We start from the raw sequence: 15869 nt of genomic DNA, 5'->3' as shown, positions 1-15869 counted from the left end.
AGCTCTAGTGAAGGGGGACGCCGCATGGCCGCCTCCCGCAGTCCAGTCAGGAGCTCGGAGCGAGGTTGGGTCACACGGGCGGAAAAGTGACGGGGCAGCGGCCCAGCAGGATGGTGGGCCGCTGGTGGCACGGGAGGAAACGGCCTCATAGATTGCTTCACAACCCGGGCCAATCGGGCATATACATACAAGGTCAGATCCCACATTACGCACGAGTGCACGAGACATCCACACTTGAGGCTCAAGGGCAAACTGCATTGCTGCACCCGCCACACCAACTAGATAGGCTCCTGCCGCCTTACTTGCCCAGATAATGACTGGTCCACGGGCATGCATGCATGTGCAGCACCTAACCCACATCAAACGATGATCATCCGCCGCGCCTCAACGTACGGCAACGTACGGCAAGAACTCCCAAGCCTTAGCTAGGCCCAAGGCACTGGGTGCCGCACCGCCAGACACCGCCTGACAGCATTACTGTACACGGTACATACCGGCGATAGTGCTTCTAACAAGCACTACTAGACACCCAAACGCAGTCAACCTTTCCCCTCGGCTTCTCATACACAATCACCCATGCGTCTCATCCAATAATGCTTGAACAATCACAACACCCAGGTCGAGCTTGTGAAGGGCCAAGCGGTATATATCCACCATGGATGCATGGTCATGCACACGCGTTAAACATCGACATACTATTGGGTATCAGCACCCAGGAAAACCGACATATGTGTGCTAGCGGCAGTGAATCTTATTATCCAGCGTTCACCTCAAGCGAACCTGATTTGCTTATCACACAAGTAACATAGTGCTCAGTTCCCAAGGCATATGTGCCTTGCTTGGTGATGCCTGCGAGCCGAAGCGCTCGCCTATCTTATCACCCGCCCCGCAGGACTGGGGTCCTGGGAAGCGCAAGGCCCTACCCCTACCCACCATGCCTCGCCGGCATACACACCAGCTCCGTCGCGCAGGCACCGCAACCTACCGACGCGCACGCTGACCCAACCCCGCCTTTTCCAGTCCCACAAACTGCACCTGAGCCTGCGCCTGCGTCGTTGCCTGCACCGCCCCCTGCGCCTTTAGCGCTGCAGCAGCCGCTGCAACCTCACCCACAGCCGCCGGTGCAGCCGTAGCCGGCTGCTTCTGCTGCTGCCACAACCCGCGCTCATACTCCTTGCGCACGCTGACCGCCACGGTGGGCAGGCACAGCAACACCATCAGCACCGTCAGCGGCATCAGCTTCACGCCCGTGCCGCCGCCCAACAGCAGCGCCACCGGCAGACACAGCCGCGCGTGCGCCGCCAGCTGCTCGTCACTGATGGCGCCGCCGCCGGCGTGCCGCGCCGCGGCTCGGTGCTGCAGGAAGGCGCGCAGCCGGTCTCCCGGCGGCCGGTAGCCGACCAGAGCCTCCTCCGCCAAGCCCAACAGCGCATGCGCAGCCACGACGCCCAGGAACCAGGCCGCCAGCCCCGCCCCCAGCCCCAGCGGCCCCTGCCAGCGCCACAGGTCCAGGCCCAGGGTTCTGCCGCCCGCGGCGGAGGCCAGGCCGCAGGGAAGCAGTGCCGCCAGCACCGCCGACACGGCGCCGGTGAGGGCCTTGGAGGCCGCCGCTGCAACCGCGGCCAGGCCCGACATGGAGGCGGATGCGGAGGCCGGCGCGGGGCCCGCGGTGGCCGCCGCCACGTAGTTTGACAGGTTGTTGACGACCAGCGAGGCAGGCGCCTCCACCTCGTGCTCTAAGACACTCACCACAGCCAGGCCCGCCGACCCCGCCGCGTGCCCGAGCGCCTCCAGCCCCGCCTCCGCCGCGCCCAGCACAACCACGCCAGCTCCCGCGCCCGCCCCAGCCCCCGCCGCCAGCTCGGCCGTCAGCCCCGGCGCCGGCGCCACCGCCGTGCCCGCCCCGCCCGCCGCCGCGGCCGCCGCCGCTGACAGCGTCGACAGCAGCGGCGCCGCCGCCTGCAGCGCCAGGTGGATGACGCCGTACAGCACCAGCACGCACAGCAGCGCTATGACGGGCACGGCGATGCGCAGGAAGCTGCACAGCGCGGCAGCGACCGGCATGAGCGCGTCGATGGCCAGCGCCATGACCAGCACCGGCAGCAGCATGGGAAAGAACATGAGCGAGCAGCACACGTTCTTTTGCATCGCGCGCAGGATGCCGGACGAGGCGGAGAAGGGCGGCGGCGGCAGGCAGCAGCTGCCGCCCGGACCTTGGCCGCTGAGGCCGAGGCCCGGGGCCAGAGCGCTGATGAAGCTGAAGCGGCCGCGCCACTGCACGGTGCCGCTGCTGGTGCTGGTGTCGCTACTAGTGGTGGTGGTGGTGATCAGCGGCGCAGTGCTTACGGCGGGCGACAAAGGCAAACCCATGACCACTGCCGGCGGCGCGCCGGGTGACGCGGCCGCGGCCGCTGCTGCTGTGTGCCCGGCGCCTGTCCCTGTTGCTAACCCGGCGGCCCCATCCGCCGATGCCCGGCTGCTAGCGCCCCCACCAACACCACCAGCACTGGCGTAGCCCTGGCTTCCGCGGTCAAAGCGCTTGCTTCCTCCGGCTGCGATGCCGACATAGCCGGTGCTGCTGCCGCGCAGGCTGCCTGAGCCGCTGCCTGTGCCGCTACTGCTGCCGGCGCTCAGCCTGCTACTGCTGGCTGCTGCCACCAGGGCCTCACGCACGTGCGGCCACTCGGCGGCGTGTTGGAGCAGGCCGGACTCCACGGGTGCGCCCGCCGCCAGCAGCAGTGACACCACCTCCGCGCGGTTGGTGAAGGTGGTACTGCCTGTGCAAAATACGGCGTGTGGGGGCGGAGCCAAGAACCGTGTCAGGGGAGGGCACGCAGTCCAGTTCGCTACTTTGGCACACCGAAAATGCCGCAAGCAGCAACATTCATAGCATGTCCGCCACAAGCACGACCCACATGCCACCAGCAATGACGCAGGTCGCCCAACCGGGCTACACAGGCCGACCGCCGCCCTGCCGCCCGCGCACCTCTGCACACGGCGTAGGCCAGCGGGCTGAGGCCCTCCTCGTTGCGCGCGTGCCGCACGCCGGCACCCGCCACCAACAACTTGCGCACCAGCCTGCTTGGGAACACGCGCGTAGGAACATGTGTGAGACGACACGCGTGACAGTGCTACGGGAAGGCAAGCGAGCTGCTCGCCCCTGCAAGTGCCCCCCCACCCCGCTCAGTCAGTCAGCACACGCGCCGTTCACACGCCGGCCAGCCCACACATCCAACCAGGGGCAGCCCTCCCCTCCCCTCCCCTGCACGCAACCCACATCGCTCACCCCGCGTCCTCCGCCGCTATGGCCGCAAACAGCGGCCCGCTCGCGTTCAAGTCCAGCCGCGGGTGGGCGCCTGCGTAGGGGCTGTCGAGGCCGCCGACACCGCCGCCGTGAGGGGGTAGCGACGCTGCCGACGACGGCGGCGGCGAGGGCGTCATCACGCCCAGCAGCAGATCCACCACATCCTCGCGCTTACGTTTACAGGCCTGCGTAATTGATATATGGTGATCAAGGACGAAGGAGGTCAGGGGCAGGAGCTGTAGCGAGCTTGCGGTGATGTGCGGCCGGCGGGAGAGTCAGGGCAGGCGTAATTCGCAGTTTCAGGGGCAGGCTACCGGTACTGCAGACTGGAACTGTGGTCACGGATGCCTGTCCCCCCCACATGTCTACCGTCTACCACTTCCTTAACTAGTCATGAATGTAATCCCCCCACATGTCATGTGTGCCGCTGGTTGCTCACCACCGTCAGCGGCGTCAGGCCGGCATGGTTGCGCGTGTTGGGGTTGGTACCGGGGTGCGTCAGCAGCGCCTTGACAACCTCGCAGCAGGCGGCGGCTGACACCGTACAATCCAGCTGCATATGGAGCATGGGCAGAGGTGGGACAGAGGCGCACATGGTCAAGGTGGGAACGGGATGGGTCGTGTGGGCAGCGCATAGCGCATAGCACCCATTGTACAAGCAGGGGAGCAATAGAGCAAGCACAGTCGACTGGAGCCAACCTCGGCTGAAGCCCTCCGCCCCGCAAGCGCCAGAACTGCTGCAGCAGTGCCGGCTCCCCCCTCCCTCACCGCCAAGTGCAGGGCCGTGTATCCTGCCGCTGTACTCTTCAGGCTGGCAGCCAGCGCCGCCTCCTGTTTAGGCGCCAGGCCACGGCACTTGTCCAGCCGTGCGTTGGCGTCCGCGCCCGCCGCCAGCAGCTTTGCGACGGCGGCGGCGGAGCCCAGCGCCGCCGCCAGATGAAGCGGCGCGAAGTCGAATCGATGGGGCAGCCCTGAGAGCTTGTTTGGGTCGGCGCCGTTTGCGAGCAGTACGTCCACGAGCACCAGGTCGCCGGCCATAATGGCGAAGGCGAGGGGCGTGCATTTGCCGCCGCGTGGCAGCAGCGAGGCCAGGGAGAACGAGGAGGGCGAGGAGGGCGCTGCTAAAGAGATGGAAGCCGCAGAGGGGCCTAGGTTCATGGAGCAGCGGCCATCGGGGCAGTGCACGCGCTTGTTGGCGTCGATGCCGCCGCTCGCCAGCCGCGCTTGCACCGCGGCTGCGCCCTGCTGCAGCTCCGCAACCGTGAGCGAGGTCTGCGTGGAGGGGGCGCGAGCAGAGCGGATGGGTAGGTCGTGTGCGGTCGTGGGCGGAAACGGACAGGGGGAGGAGGCGGGTGCAGGCGGGTGAGGTGTGGCGGGGACTGCGCGTTGGGAAGTCCGGGGAGGCAGTTAGGAAGCGGGGAAAGGGGGGAGGACGCTCACGGACACGTCGGCCCAAAAGTGCGCGGCGGACTGGCATCGCGCCCTGCTGCAACTCCAGCCGAAAACCAGCTGTTACATGACTTCATATTGTGCCGGACTCCCGTTGGACGGCCCACCCCTCAGTGACTCGTCATGGGATGAGGCGACCTGTTGAACCCGTCAGGCGCACCTCATTCCTGGATAAAATCTTGCTGGCGAGACGTGTGATTGAGGATGCTGACATTCTTGCGCTTATAAGGGTTAGGAGACGGGCGCTAGGCAACGGGACGTTGCGCCCGACATCAAATCCGGGCGCCAACACTTAGCCTATGTGCATTGATGTGTATGACTTGTGGACACAAACTTGTTGCATTAGTGGGCGGCACGCGGGGGAGCCTCGTTTGCGTTGTCAAGAGACAAAAACGTTGCGCTACCTAGCCGTAATCATCGCCTACTCTGACAGTTTATAATTTTCTGTTTGTTTGACTAGATATGCAGGTTCAAGCATGCTCAGGGCTTGGAATTCTAGCGCCAACTGCCGCGCCGAGTTCCCCTGTTCGCGCCGGTAAGGATGACGCCCCTGATGGCGCTTCACGCCAGATGACGCGCGTGCCTACACTCTATTAATAATGGTCCATGAAGATTAGGAACACTGTAGCTCTTCCAATACGATACTCCTTATTGCTCACTGCGTGCCGTCAACCCGGTTCCGCGAGGCGTCAGGTCGGTGTTAGGCAGGGTGTGGGTGGGTGCACGTGGGGTGGGGGACATCAGAGCAAATCCGCGTACCATCGACGCTGTGACATGACGATTGAATGGTACCATAAGCACAGGCAGCAGGAGCAACACCCCAGGCAACAACACGCCGCCATGCAAGCACGCAGAGCCCATCGCACGCGTTCGCACGACACCACGAGGACCCTGCCCCCCCCTTAACCCCCTGCCTGCTCCTGCCTGCTGCACATGGTGACTTGGCATCCCGGAGTCCCGGGGAGCTCCCTGGGCGGCTGGGCGCAGAAGATATTTGATATGAGACGAGGACACGAGATGACGGAGCTGCGTCCAAATTAGACATGCTCTCCTTGTACTTCCAAGCCTCCCAGGCACCGGTATATTCAAAGGTCTCAGGCATCTTGCAGCCCTGGGCCCGGGGCCACCAGGTCATAGCGCTAGCAAGGTCATGAATGCGGCACGTCGCACGCGCATGTGTCAGCGAGCACACACGTGCCGTACACCGGCGGGACCCGACCTCCACCCTGGCGAAACCCAAGCACAGGCAACCCGCCACAGCACCACCTGCCACCACCACCACCACGTGCCGGTAAACGCCACACAAAGAATACCGTGAATCCACGGACCGCGACCGGTCTCACCGGTCAACTGCTGCGACTCGCTGCACACCCTCGCACGCTCACAGTGCAAGCACAGCATCATGTGCCATTCTATCAACAGGTACTTGGCCCACACATTCGCACGAGGGCTCCCTTTAACCGCGCGCAATGGCGCCCTCTCACACGCTCGCAATAACCAATCACGGACGCACCGGCCACCCAAATGACCACCCTTTGAACGTCCCTGACTCACACCATCACTGGCCCAATCGGTCCATGTGGGACACTAAACATGGTAGCTCATCCCCACTTCCGACATGCACCAACTCATTCCGAGTGCGAATTAAAGCCAGACCCAGGACTAGCTCACAGGATACATGTGCATCCTGCGACACATGCAGCACCCGCAACCGCCACTCGCGTTGCCCTTCCGCTTCCCCCCCATTAAGCAAAGGCTGCTTCCAGTTTTTCGGCCGAGCCCCCCGAGCGCTGCGATTCAGTGCAATTCATGCCACGGCGATGCTGCGAGGTCACGTGATCTTTTCGACAAGAATGCCTGTTTTTAACTAAACAGCTCCGTCTCATACTAGAGCAAACACAAGCCGCATCCTGACCCACCCCCAAGACCTTCAGCTGGCACGTCCCACCCCTCCTGGTGTGCAGCTCGACCTGCCACTGCTTGCACACCTCCAATCGCCCCCGCCTGTCCCTCCATCTCCGTCTCCGTCTAGGGCGGCGCCGCTGCAACCTCCCTCCACACCTCCTCCCCACCTGCCTCCCCACCTCCGCCTAGGGCTGCCGCGGCACCAGCGTCAGGTCCAGCCGCGCCCGGCCGCCACCGCCACCGCCACCGCCGCCACCCGCCGCCGCCGCCGCAGCCTGCATGGCCGCCGCCGCCGCCGCCGCATCCCGGCGCTCCTCCTCGGTCGCGTGCGCCATTGCACTCCTGTTTGCGTGAGTGATGCAGCGGTGGCGGTCGTGAAGCTCATGTGGGCGCCAAAACAGCCGCAGCGCTGCCAGCACACCCTCCTCCCACTAGTGCTCGGCTCCTCGCTCTTTTGCATTGGATTCGGTGTAGTTTGGGCTGGTATCTACAAACCCCCTTCCCTATCCCTCTCCCTCGCTCTCCCTCTCCCTCTCCCTTTTCCCTCTCCTCCTCTCCCTCTACCTCACTCCCTCCCCCTCCCCCTCCCCCTCCCCTTCCCTCTCGCCCCCCCTCCCCCTCCCCCTCCCTCCTCCTCTACTCCTGCCCACCTGTACATGCCCGCCATCAGCGCCGTCATGGAGCCGCCGCTGTGGCCCAGGTCCACACTGCTGCAGCCCGACATGCCGCTGGGCTGCGGAGCCAGAGGGTGGTGGGCGCCGTGATGGCCGCCGCCGCCACCGCCGCCACCGCCGCCGCTGCCAACTCCCACCATGGACATTCCCAACATGTCCGCAGCCGCACCCGACATAAAGGCACTGGAGGCACCCAGGCCATGCGGCTGCGCCGGCGGCGGCGGCTGATGCTGACGAGGCGGCGGGGAGCCGGCGGCGCTGGCGGCGGCGCTAGTGGCGGCGGCGCCTGGCGGCGCGGCGGCGATGTGGCGTTTGGAGATTTGGCCCACCGCGGCGGCGGCGGCGGCGGCGGTGACGGAGGCGGTGGGCGAGGCGACGGAGGAGGCGGAGGGGGTGGGGCCGGTGCCGGACAGCGCGCTCAGCTCGGTGACCATGTGGGAGGGCAGGGCGGAGGCGCCGGCGCCGCGCCTGAAGGTGTTCGTTACACGAGGAAGGGGAAGGGGGATTGCAAGGATGTTTGGAAAAGCGGTATAGGATATACTGGGGGGAGGGTGAAAAGGCGAGAAACACAAGAAAATAAGAGAGAGGATTAGCAGGAGGGCGAGAAACACAAGAAAATAAGAGAGAGGATAAGCAGGAAGTGCCATTTATTGTCTTGTCGGCTTGGTGTGACAGCATGTGACACGCACGCATGGTTTGTAGTTGCGAGTGCGTGACTAGGGCGCGACCCGTGGACTGCTCACCCCGCAGTGGCGGATGCGCCCCGGCCCGCCGCCGCCGTTGCCGCCACCGTGTCGAGCTGCTGCCGCGGGGAGTAGGCGGCGGCGGCGGGCGACATGGCCGCGCCGGCGGCCGCAGCGTCACCGCCGCCATTAGGAGCCCCACCCGCACGGCCGATGCGCGCAAAGGCGGCGGCCGCAGCCGCGCCCGAGTACTGCTGCTGCTGCTGGTGCTGCTGCTGCGGGTGCTGCTTGGCTCCTGCGGATGCGCCCGCGTGGTGGCCGGGGATGTGTTTGGCGATGCGGCCAAAGAGGCCGCCGCCGCCCGGGGGGGCGGCTGTCTTCTTGGCCAGCATGGCCTCCCTGCAGTGAGGAGGGCGGTGGGGTTACATTCATAGGCGGTGGGGTGGGGGGTTTGGTGCAACTGGTTCAGTCAGGGGTGGAGTGAGTTTGCAAACATGACAAGCGCTGTGCCAGCCGCTCCAGGGCCGTACGGAAGCCCACCCGCCTGCCCGCCCGCCCGCCGCCCACCCCCCGCCGTGTCGTGCTGTGTGGTGCTACCAGGAATGGGCGTGCCCCATGCCCCATGCCTCATGCGCCATCATTGCGGCCCCACCGCCATCCATGCGCCCCCCTGCGGCTGCCCCACCTGGCCTTGAGCTGCAGGTTGAGGGCGCGGGCGATGAGGGCGGTCTGGCGCGGGAACACGCCGGCCTTGATGGCGCGGCGCAGCACGTCCTGTGGGGTTTGGGAAGGCGGAGGGTTAAGGGGTGGGGGGCATGTGGGTGGTGGGACAGGGTGGTGCTACGGATTTGGTGAGCGGTGCGAGCATGGGCATGCCCGGGGGGGCCTGCGCCATGCGCTTAACGCAGCTGCCAGGCAGTGCAAGCAGGCTCTCCCCCTCTCCCTCTCTTTTTCCCACTTTCCCCCTTTACCGCTTTACAAACATCCTTGCGATTTCCCTTTGGGTTCTGTATAACTGGCGCTGGTATCTACAACCCTTCCCCTCTCCTCCTTTCCCCCTCCCCCTTTTCCCGCTCCCCTTCCCCTCTCCCCCTCCCCCTCCCCAAAACACACACACACACACACGCACGCACGCACGCGTGCCGGCCCCGCTCGCCCGCCCGCCCACCTTGGGGCAGTGGCTGCCCACGGGTGTGATGAGCGCGTACAGCGGCAGCACGTACAGGCAGCTGTGCACCAGGATGAGCACGTCAGCCACCAGCAGCCCCACCACAGCGCCCAGAGGCACCTGGGAGAACACCCACTGGTTCTGGTAGCCCTGTGGAGGCGGTGGAGGTGGTGGTGGGGTGCGGGTGGGGTTGTAGGAACCAGCCCAAATGCGATCGAGCCGAGGCGGGGTGAAGTGCGGCGAGGTTTGGATGTGGGAGGAGGCGGGGGGGGGGTACATTCATGATCATTTAAGGAGTGAAGGTGTAGCCAGGGGTGGGGGATGAGCAGCGGCTACCACGGTAGGAGGTTTGGCTTGGCACGTGCTTTGTGGTGGCGCATGATGGGGGATGGCAGGGGCGGACAAGCGTGGGGGACGGGGGATGGCCCTTCTCCAGCCTCCTCCTCCACCACCCTCCTTAACCAACCCTCTAACCAATCCGCAGCCGGGCCCTCCTACCGCGATGAGGCTGAAGATGAGCAGCGCAATGCTGAGGCTGTTCTCGTAGTAGGCCCAGTTGAAGAGGTAGGCCACCACCTTGGGGTTGCGGAACCAGAAGAACGAGGAGGCGTCGCGCTTCTGTGGGAGGTGAAGAAGGTGGGTCGGGGCGGGGCAGGTCAGTCGGGAGCCGTTCAGGCGCAAGACCGCGAGGAGGCAAGACGACAGACACAGGAGAAGGTGCGCAACCCACACGGACAAACAACAGCCAGGCACTGAGTCGCTACCCCGCCCACCCTTCACCCACCCCACAAGTACCCTCCCCACACCCCATGACCCCATGACCCCACCACCCACCCACCTCGAAGCCCGAGTACATCTGGATGGTCTTGCGCATGCGGTCCTCCTCCGCGCGCTTCGCCGCCTTGCGTGCCGCGTCGCGCGCCCTCTCCCGCTCACTCATCTCCCCGCCCCCTCCGGCTCCTCCCGCTCCCCCGCCGCCCGGGCCATGTCCGCTGCCGCTGCTGCCATCGCCCAGGAACGCCAGTTTCGCGGCCACACGGTTCGTGGCGTCGCCCACTGCCGTCAGCGCCTTGTCCACCCCCTGCTCCACGGATTGGACCAGATCTACCACCGGCGCGGGCAGGGGCGCTACGCGGCCGCTGCGGCCGCCGCCGCCGCCGCCAGTTGGCGCCCAGGGCTTGGGCAGGCAGGGCGGCCAGCAGGCGGCCTCGTCCTCGCTTTCCGAGTCGCTGTCAGCGCCATGCGAGCGGTGGGAGGTGCTGTGCGGGTGGGAGCGGTGGCTGTGGCCGCCGTGGCCGTGGCCCTCGTGCGAGTGCGGGTGCTGCTGGTGGCGCTGCTGGCGGCTGCTGCGGCCGAGCATAGTCAGTGCGCGCCAGCCGCCGCCGCTGGTGGCGCCCGGGCTGGTGCCGGAGACGCCGCCGCCGCCGGCGGCGCCACCGCCGTTGTGCTGTTGGCCCGAGCTGGCACCAGTGCCGGCACCGGTGCCGGCGGGCATGAGCACGTCAGCGCCGCTCACGCCGCCAGGGCCGCCAGGGCCGCCACCGCCGCCGCCGCCGCCGCCACCGTCGGCTGCGCTGCCCTCGCAGACCGCGTGCGGGTTGTGTGGGTTGTGGGGGTAGTGGGGCTGCTCGCCGCTGATGCTGACGGCGCGTGTGCCGTCGTCGTCGTCGTGCCGTTGGCGCCGCTGTTGCTGCAAGGTGGGCGACTGCTGGTGCGGGTGGCGGCGGAAGAGCTGCTGGAAGGCGGGCGGCAGGTGAGCATGGTGGGGTGAGGAGGTGAGTGGGCCGCCGGCGGCGGAGGTGCGGTCGTCGGTATAGGCGTCGTCGGGGTGGGAGGGCGCAGTGAGGAGCTCGGGGATGGTGCTGCCGTCGCTGAGGAGCTGAGCCGTCTGCGGCGCTGCCGGCACAGCCCAGCGGCTGGCGCCGCCGGGACCAGCCGCAACAGCCGCCGCCGCGCCGCCGGAGACCGGCGGCAACTGCAGCGGCGGCGGCGGAGGCGGGGGCGGCAGCGGCGCAGCCGGCGGCGGCGGCATGAACGCCGCCGCCGCGCGCACGTCCTGCCGCCTCTGCGCACGCTGCTCCACCACGCCCTCCGCCACGGGGCCGCTGCCGGCGCCTGGTGGTGGCGCCGCTGCCGGCGTCAGGCCGGACTCCTGCCGCGAAGGCTGCTGCGACGCCTGCCGCGACGGCGGCTCCGAGGCGCCGCCGCCGCCGCCGCCGCCGCCCGGCTGCTGCTGCACCATGGAGGACAGCGACATGGCGCTGCCGAACGCGGAGCGCATGCCGCCGCCGCCGCCGCCGCCGCCACTCACAGCGCCAGCAGCCAGTGAGGCCTTGCGCGAAGGCGGGCCACTGCCCGCTACAGAGCCGCTGCCGGCAGTGACGGCGGCGCCTGCGGCGGCGGCGGCGCCGGCGGCAGTGACGGCGGCGGCGTCTGCGCCCATGGCAGCTAACGTGATTTCCATGCCCTCATCCGCCACCGGGTCTGACTGCTCCTCCACAGCCCGATCCACGCCGCTGCTACCACTAGCACCATCTGCGCCAGAGGCATCAGCGCTGCCGGCATCAGGCGCAGGGGTAACGGGCGAGGCCGCCGCAGCGGCCGAGCCTGCGGGCTGTAGCTCGCCGCTGCCGCCGCCGCCCACAGACGCCGCCGCCCTCACGCCGCTGCCGCTACTGCCGCTGCTGCTACTGCCTCTGCGCACCGCGGCGGGCACCGGGTTTGCACGAATCGTGCCTCCCAGCGCCGAGGCGGGGTGCGTGGAGAAGACCGAGGTGAGGCCGGAGGGCTCGGGCGGCAGTAGCAGGCTGGATGCCATGGGCGACGGCGCCTCCAGCGTGCCGGCCTCGTCAATGGTCTCCAGGGGCTGTAGCAGCGGCACGCCGCCGGTTGCGCTGTTGCTGCTTGAGGACTGCGGCCGCGGCGGCTGTAGCTGCTGGCCCTGCTGCTGGCCTGAGCCGGAGACCACGCTGCCTGGGCGGGAAGGCGGCCCGCGCGCCACCTCCGCCTCCGCCTCCGCGATCCACTCGCTGTGGCTGGAGGCGGCGGACCCCGAGCGCCGCGCCCCCGCTGCCCCCGCCGCCGCCTCTCCAGAAGGCTGCGCCGCCGCCGCGGCCACCAACGGCGATGTCAGGTGCGGTGTGGGCGGCGCGTCCGAGTCCTGGCGGCTCACGGCGGCGGCGCCGCCGACATGCGCCGCCGCCAGCGTCACTGGCGGCGAGCCGCCGCCAGCGTCCGGGCCCGGTGGCGGCAGCAGCGGCGCGAGGGAGTCGTACACGCTGGAGAGGTCCACTGAGGAGGCGGCTGCGGCGGCGGCTGTGGCGGCTCCGCCGTCGGCGCCGGAGTCGGCGGAATGCATCTGAAACACCGCAAAGGCCGAGGCCGCGGTGGCGGTTGCTGCGGATGCCGGCGGCGGCAGCAGCAGCTTAAGGGCTTCACCGGTGCCGTCGCCGTCGCCCTTGTTGGCCGACGGCGGCGGCGGCGGCATGGCCGGCGGCGGCAGCGACAGGGCGGGCGGCGCCGGCGCCGCAGTCGGTGCGGGCGCGGGTGCGGGCGCCACCGCATGCTTCTTCTTGCGCAGCAGCGTGCCGAAGAAGCCGCCAAGCGTGGGCGCAGCGGTGGCGTTCAGCTTGTCAGCCTGGCGCGGAGCGCCGCCAGTAGCGCCGCCGGTAGCGCCGCCACCGCCAAAACGTGACGGCGGCAGCGGGCCGCCGCCGCCGCCGCCGCCACCGCCACCGCCACCGCCGCCACCGGGCGGCACCAGCGCCAAGCGCCCGCTGCTGAGGTCGAGGTGCGAGTCGTCACGTGCAACCATCAGGCCGCCGCCGCCGCCGCCGCCCAGGCCGGCACCACCACGCAGCGTCACCATGGTCCCGCCGCCGCCGCCGCCACCGGGGCCACGCCGCGTGAAGGTGCTGCTGAGCCCGCCGCCGCCGCCGCCGCCGCCGTCTCCGGGGCCGCCGCCCTTGATGGTGCACATCAGCTGTCGCGCTGACATGACGCGACGCACCGGCTTCTGCGGCGGCGCGTAGCGCAGGAACGCCGCCGCCGCCGCGGCCGCCGCCAGCGCGCCGCGGCCGGCGCCGATGGCGGCGCCGCAACCGCCGTCAGCGCCGCCGTCGTCGAGCTCGCCGGAGTGGGAGTCGGCCGCCTGCTGCCGTATGCTGGTGAGGCGCTTGAGGGTGGCAGCGAAGCGGCCCGACGGCGCCGGCGCCAGCGGGCCGGCGGCGCCGGCGGCAGCGGCGGCGGCGTGCTGCGGCCTCAGCGAGGCGAGCAGGCTGGACAGCTTGCCGCTGGGGGAGGCGGGGCTGCGGGTGGGGGAACAGCACCATCGTAGCAGTGAACACAGGAGTGCTTGCAAGGCGGGGCAGGAGGCCGGTTGGTCCGATAGCAACAGGGCGGGCAGCAATGAGCGCGGTCGCCGGCCGGGCGACCACAAGACTAGGGCGGGCACCTGCTGGGGCTGTAATGTGTAAACACCAGCCCAAACTAAACCAACACCAAGCCAAACTAGCGGAGCACAGACGCAGGTGACAGATGGGGTTTGGCACGTGCTGCAACGGCCCCTGAGGCCCCTGAGGTCTGAGACCCCTGACGCCTGCTGCTCACCGCTCGCCGGGTTGTGAGGGCGACAGCGTGGGTGTGGGCAGGTCGGCCGAGGTGGCCAGAGCCATACTCTCCTGCGGGGCAGCATGGGAGCAGTAGCCGCGACGTCTTGATCAGCATCTTAAACGTGCAGCTGGTGCGTTTACGGTATCATCTGAAAAGACACAGCGCCTGCGCCTGCGCCTGCGCCTGCGCCTGCAGCTGCGCCTGCCCCTGCAGCTGCGCCTGCGCCTGCGCTTGCGCGCCTGTCCACGCTATACCCCCGGCCGCTTGGTTGCCCGCCTCCTCCCCTCCACAGCTTGCCCACACCTCCCGCCTCGCGCTCCCCCCACGGGCTCCTCCCCACTCTTAGCGCTTCCATCCCATGACCTTCTTCATGTTTTAGCTTCCTCATGGGACGGCGCAAACAAGCCCACCCGCCGCAAGCCCCCACCTCGATGTGCTCCAGCGCGAGCGCCATCTTGTTGCTCGCGACGCCCAGCATCGCCAGCGCACCGTTACCACGGTTACGCATACTGGTGGCATTACCCCACGACACGTGACCCATCGGATGCGAGGCGGCGGCGCCGCCGCCGCCAGGCGAGGTGGCGGCGCCGCCGCCGGGCCGGCCGGCGGCCGGCAGCCGTACACTGGCGTTGAGCAGCGCGGCAGTGGCGGCGACCAGACCGCCGCCGCCGCCGCCAATGCCGCCCATGCTGATGCGGCCCGAGGGCTGCACCGTCAGCCGCCGGCTGCCAACGGTTGACAGCGGTGCCACAGCAGGCCGCATGCTCGCGTTCAAGGCCGGCGGCGGCGTCGATGCCGACGCCGGTGGTGCTGCAGCTGCTGCTGCTGCTGCTGCCGGCGGTGGCGGGCCTGACGTCGAGGGCGTGAGTTCGCTGCTCACGCCGCCAGCGGCGGCGGCGCCGGAGGCGGCGACGTCACCGGGCACACCCACCGGCGAAACGGTGATGGTTACGTCGACGCTACCGCCTGAGGGTGGCGGCGGCGGCGGCGGCGGCGGCCGCAGCTCGTCCTGCTTGGCGCTTGCAGCGGTCGCAATGGCGGTGACGGCGGCGTCTGCCGCCAGTGCCGCAGCCGCAGCCGGCGTCGGCAGGTTCGGCGGCGGCAGATTCGGCGTCGACAGGTTCGGCGTCGGCAGGTTTGGCGTCGGCAGGTTCGGCGTCGGCAGGTTCGGCGTCGGCAGGTTCGGCGTCGGCAGGTTCGGCGTCGGCAGGTTCGGCGTCGGCAGGTTCGGCGTCGGCAGGTTCGGTGTCGGCAGGTTCGGCGTCGGCAGGTTCGGCGGCGGCAGATTCGGCGTCGGCAGATTCGGCGTCGGCAGGTTCGGTGTCGGCAGGTTCGGCGTCGGCAGGTTCGGCGTCGGCAGGTTCGGCGTCGGCAGGTTCGGCGTCGGCAGATTCGGCGTCGGCAGGTTCGGTGTCGGCAGGTTCGGCGTCGGCAGGTTCGGTGTCGGCAGATTCGGCGTCGGCAGGTTCGGCGTCGGCAGGTTCGGCGTCGGCAGGTTCGGCGTCGGCAGGTTCGGTGTCGGCAGATTCGGCGTCGGCAGGTTCGGCGTCGGCAGGTTCGGCGTCGGCAGGTTCGGCGTCGGCAGGTTCGGCGACGGCAGGTTCGGCGGCGCGCCCCACCGTGGCGGTGCCAGCAGAAGGCTGGGAGAGGGCAGTAGCAGGCTAGGGGAGGGCAGCAGTGGCCCGGCATCGCCCCCGGCAGTGGAGGAGGCGGGAGCGGCGGCGGCTGCGGCGCCGGTGGGGCTGAGGGTCGAGCCCAGCTTCAGGCGCTCGACGGCAGCACCGGGGGAGGTGGCGGCCGGCGGCTCGATCTGCGGCAATGCAGCGTGTGGCATGGGCAGCTGATGGGTCAGCTCTTGTGCGGGGCACGTGGCAGCGGAGCTGCACACGCCTACATGACCACGTGCGCCCCACTGCGGCCTCCTACTGCCCCCCACCCCCACGCCTGCTGTCTACATCGCTACACTTCTCTGTACCAATCCTTGCAACCCCCATCCCCCCCCACTGCCCCCTCGTGCCCCCTCCTCCCCCCTCCTCCCCCCCCACTGCCCCCTCCTGCCCCCTCCTCCCCCCTCC

General features: G+C 68.8%; 2 protein-coding genes across 2 annotated transcripts in view; both read right to left on the bottom strand.

The window, feature by feature from the left end:
• Positions 1 to 51: 51 nt before the first annotated feature.
• CHLRE_08g358573v5 (uncharacterized protein) lies at positions 52 to 5353 on the bottom strand. Its single transcript, XM_043064755.1, has 6 exons — positions 4914 to 5353; positions 4073 to 4576; positions 3744 to 3857; positions 3287 to 3489; positions 2987 to 3078; positions 52 to 2777 (listed from the first exon to the last, which is right to left on the bottom strand). The coding sequence occupies exons 1-6, from the start codon at positions 4965 to 4967 to the stop codon at positions 982 to 984; spliced, it is 2763 nt and encodes a 920-aa protein (XP_042921756.1). The 5' UTR covers positions 4968 to 5353; the 3' UTR covers positions 52 to 981.
• A 388-nt stretch (positions 5354 to 5741) lies between these two features.
• CHLRE_08g358572v5 (uncharacterized protein) overlaps positions 5742 to 15869 on the bottom strand; it is a 12712-nt gene continuing 2584 nt past the window's right edge. Inside the window, exons 6-14 of the mRNA XM_043064754.1 lie at positions 14222 to 15604; positions 13792 to 13862; positions 10022 to 13490; positions 9682 to 9801; positions 9184 to 9333; positions 8701 to 8789; positions 8076 to 8414; positions 7309 to 7800; positions 5742 to 7000 (exon numbers count right to left, since the gene is read on the bottom strand). Of these exons, the coding sequence (XP_042921755.1) occupies positions 6844 to 7000; positions 7309 to 7800; positions 8076 to 8414; positions 8701 to 8789; positions 9184 to 9333; positions 9682 to 9801; positions 10022 to 13490; positions 13792 to 13862; positions 14222 to 15604 (6270 nt within the window). The 3' untranslated portion in view covers positions 5742 to 6843. The remainder of the gene's footprint in view (positions 7001 to 7308; positions 7801 to 8075; positions 8415 to 8700; positions 8790 to 9183; positions 9334 to 9681; positions 9802 to 10021; positions 13491 to 13791; positions 13863 to 14221; positions 15605 to 15869) is intronic.

The sequence above is a fragment of the Chlamydomonas reinhardtii genome, chromosome 8, assembly GCF_000002595.2.
Source record: "Chlamydomonas reinhardtii strain CC-503 cw92 mt+ chromosome 8, whole genome shotgun sequence".
Taxonomy (NCBI): domain Eukaryota; kingdom Viridiplantae; phylum Chlorophyta; class Chlorophyceae; order Chlamydomonadales; family Chlamydomonadaceae; genus Chlamydomonas; species Chlamydomonas reinhardtii.
The sequence above is the reverse complement of the archived record's forward strand: the minus strand, read 5'-3'. Positions and strand labels throughout refer to the sequence as shown.

Bases quoted from the DNA above. Each gene is read 5' to 3' on its own strand.
- CHLRE_08g358573v5 (XM_043064755.1), bottom strand. From the start codon at position 4,967: ATGTCAGCATCCTCAATCACACGTCTCGCCAGCAAGATTTTATCCAGG. The intron at 4,577-4,913 runs GTGCGCCTGACG...CCCTCCACGCAG, and splicing joins AGATTTTATCCAGGAATGAG to ACCTCGCTCACGGTTGCGGA. The intron at 3,079-3,286 runs GTGAGCGATGTG...GTTCCCAAGCAG, and splicing joins ATAGCGGCGGAGGACGCGGG to GCTGGTGCGCAAGTTGTTGG.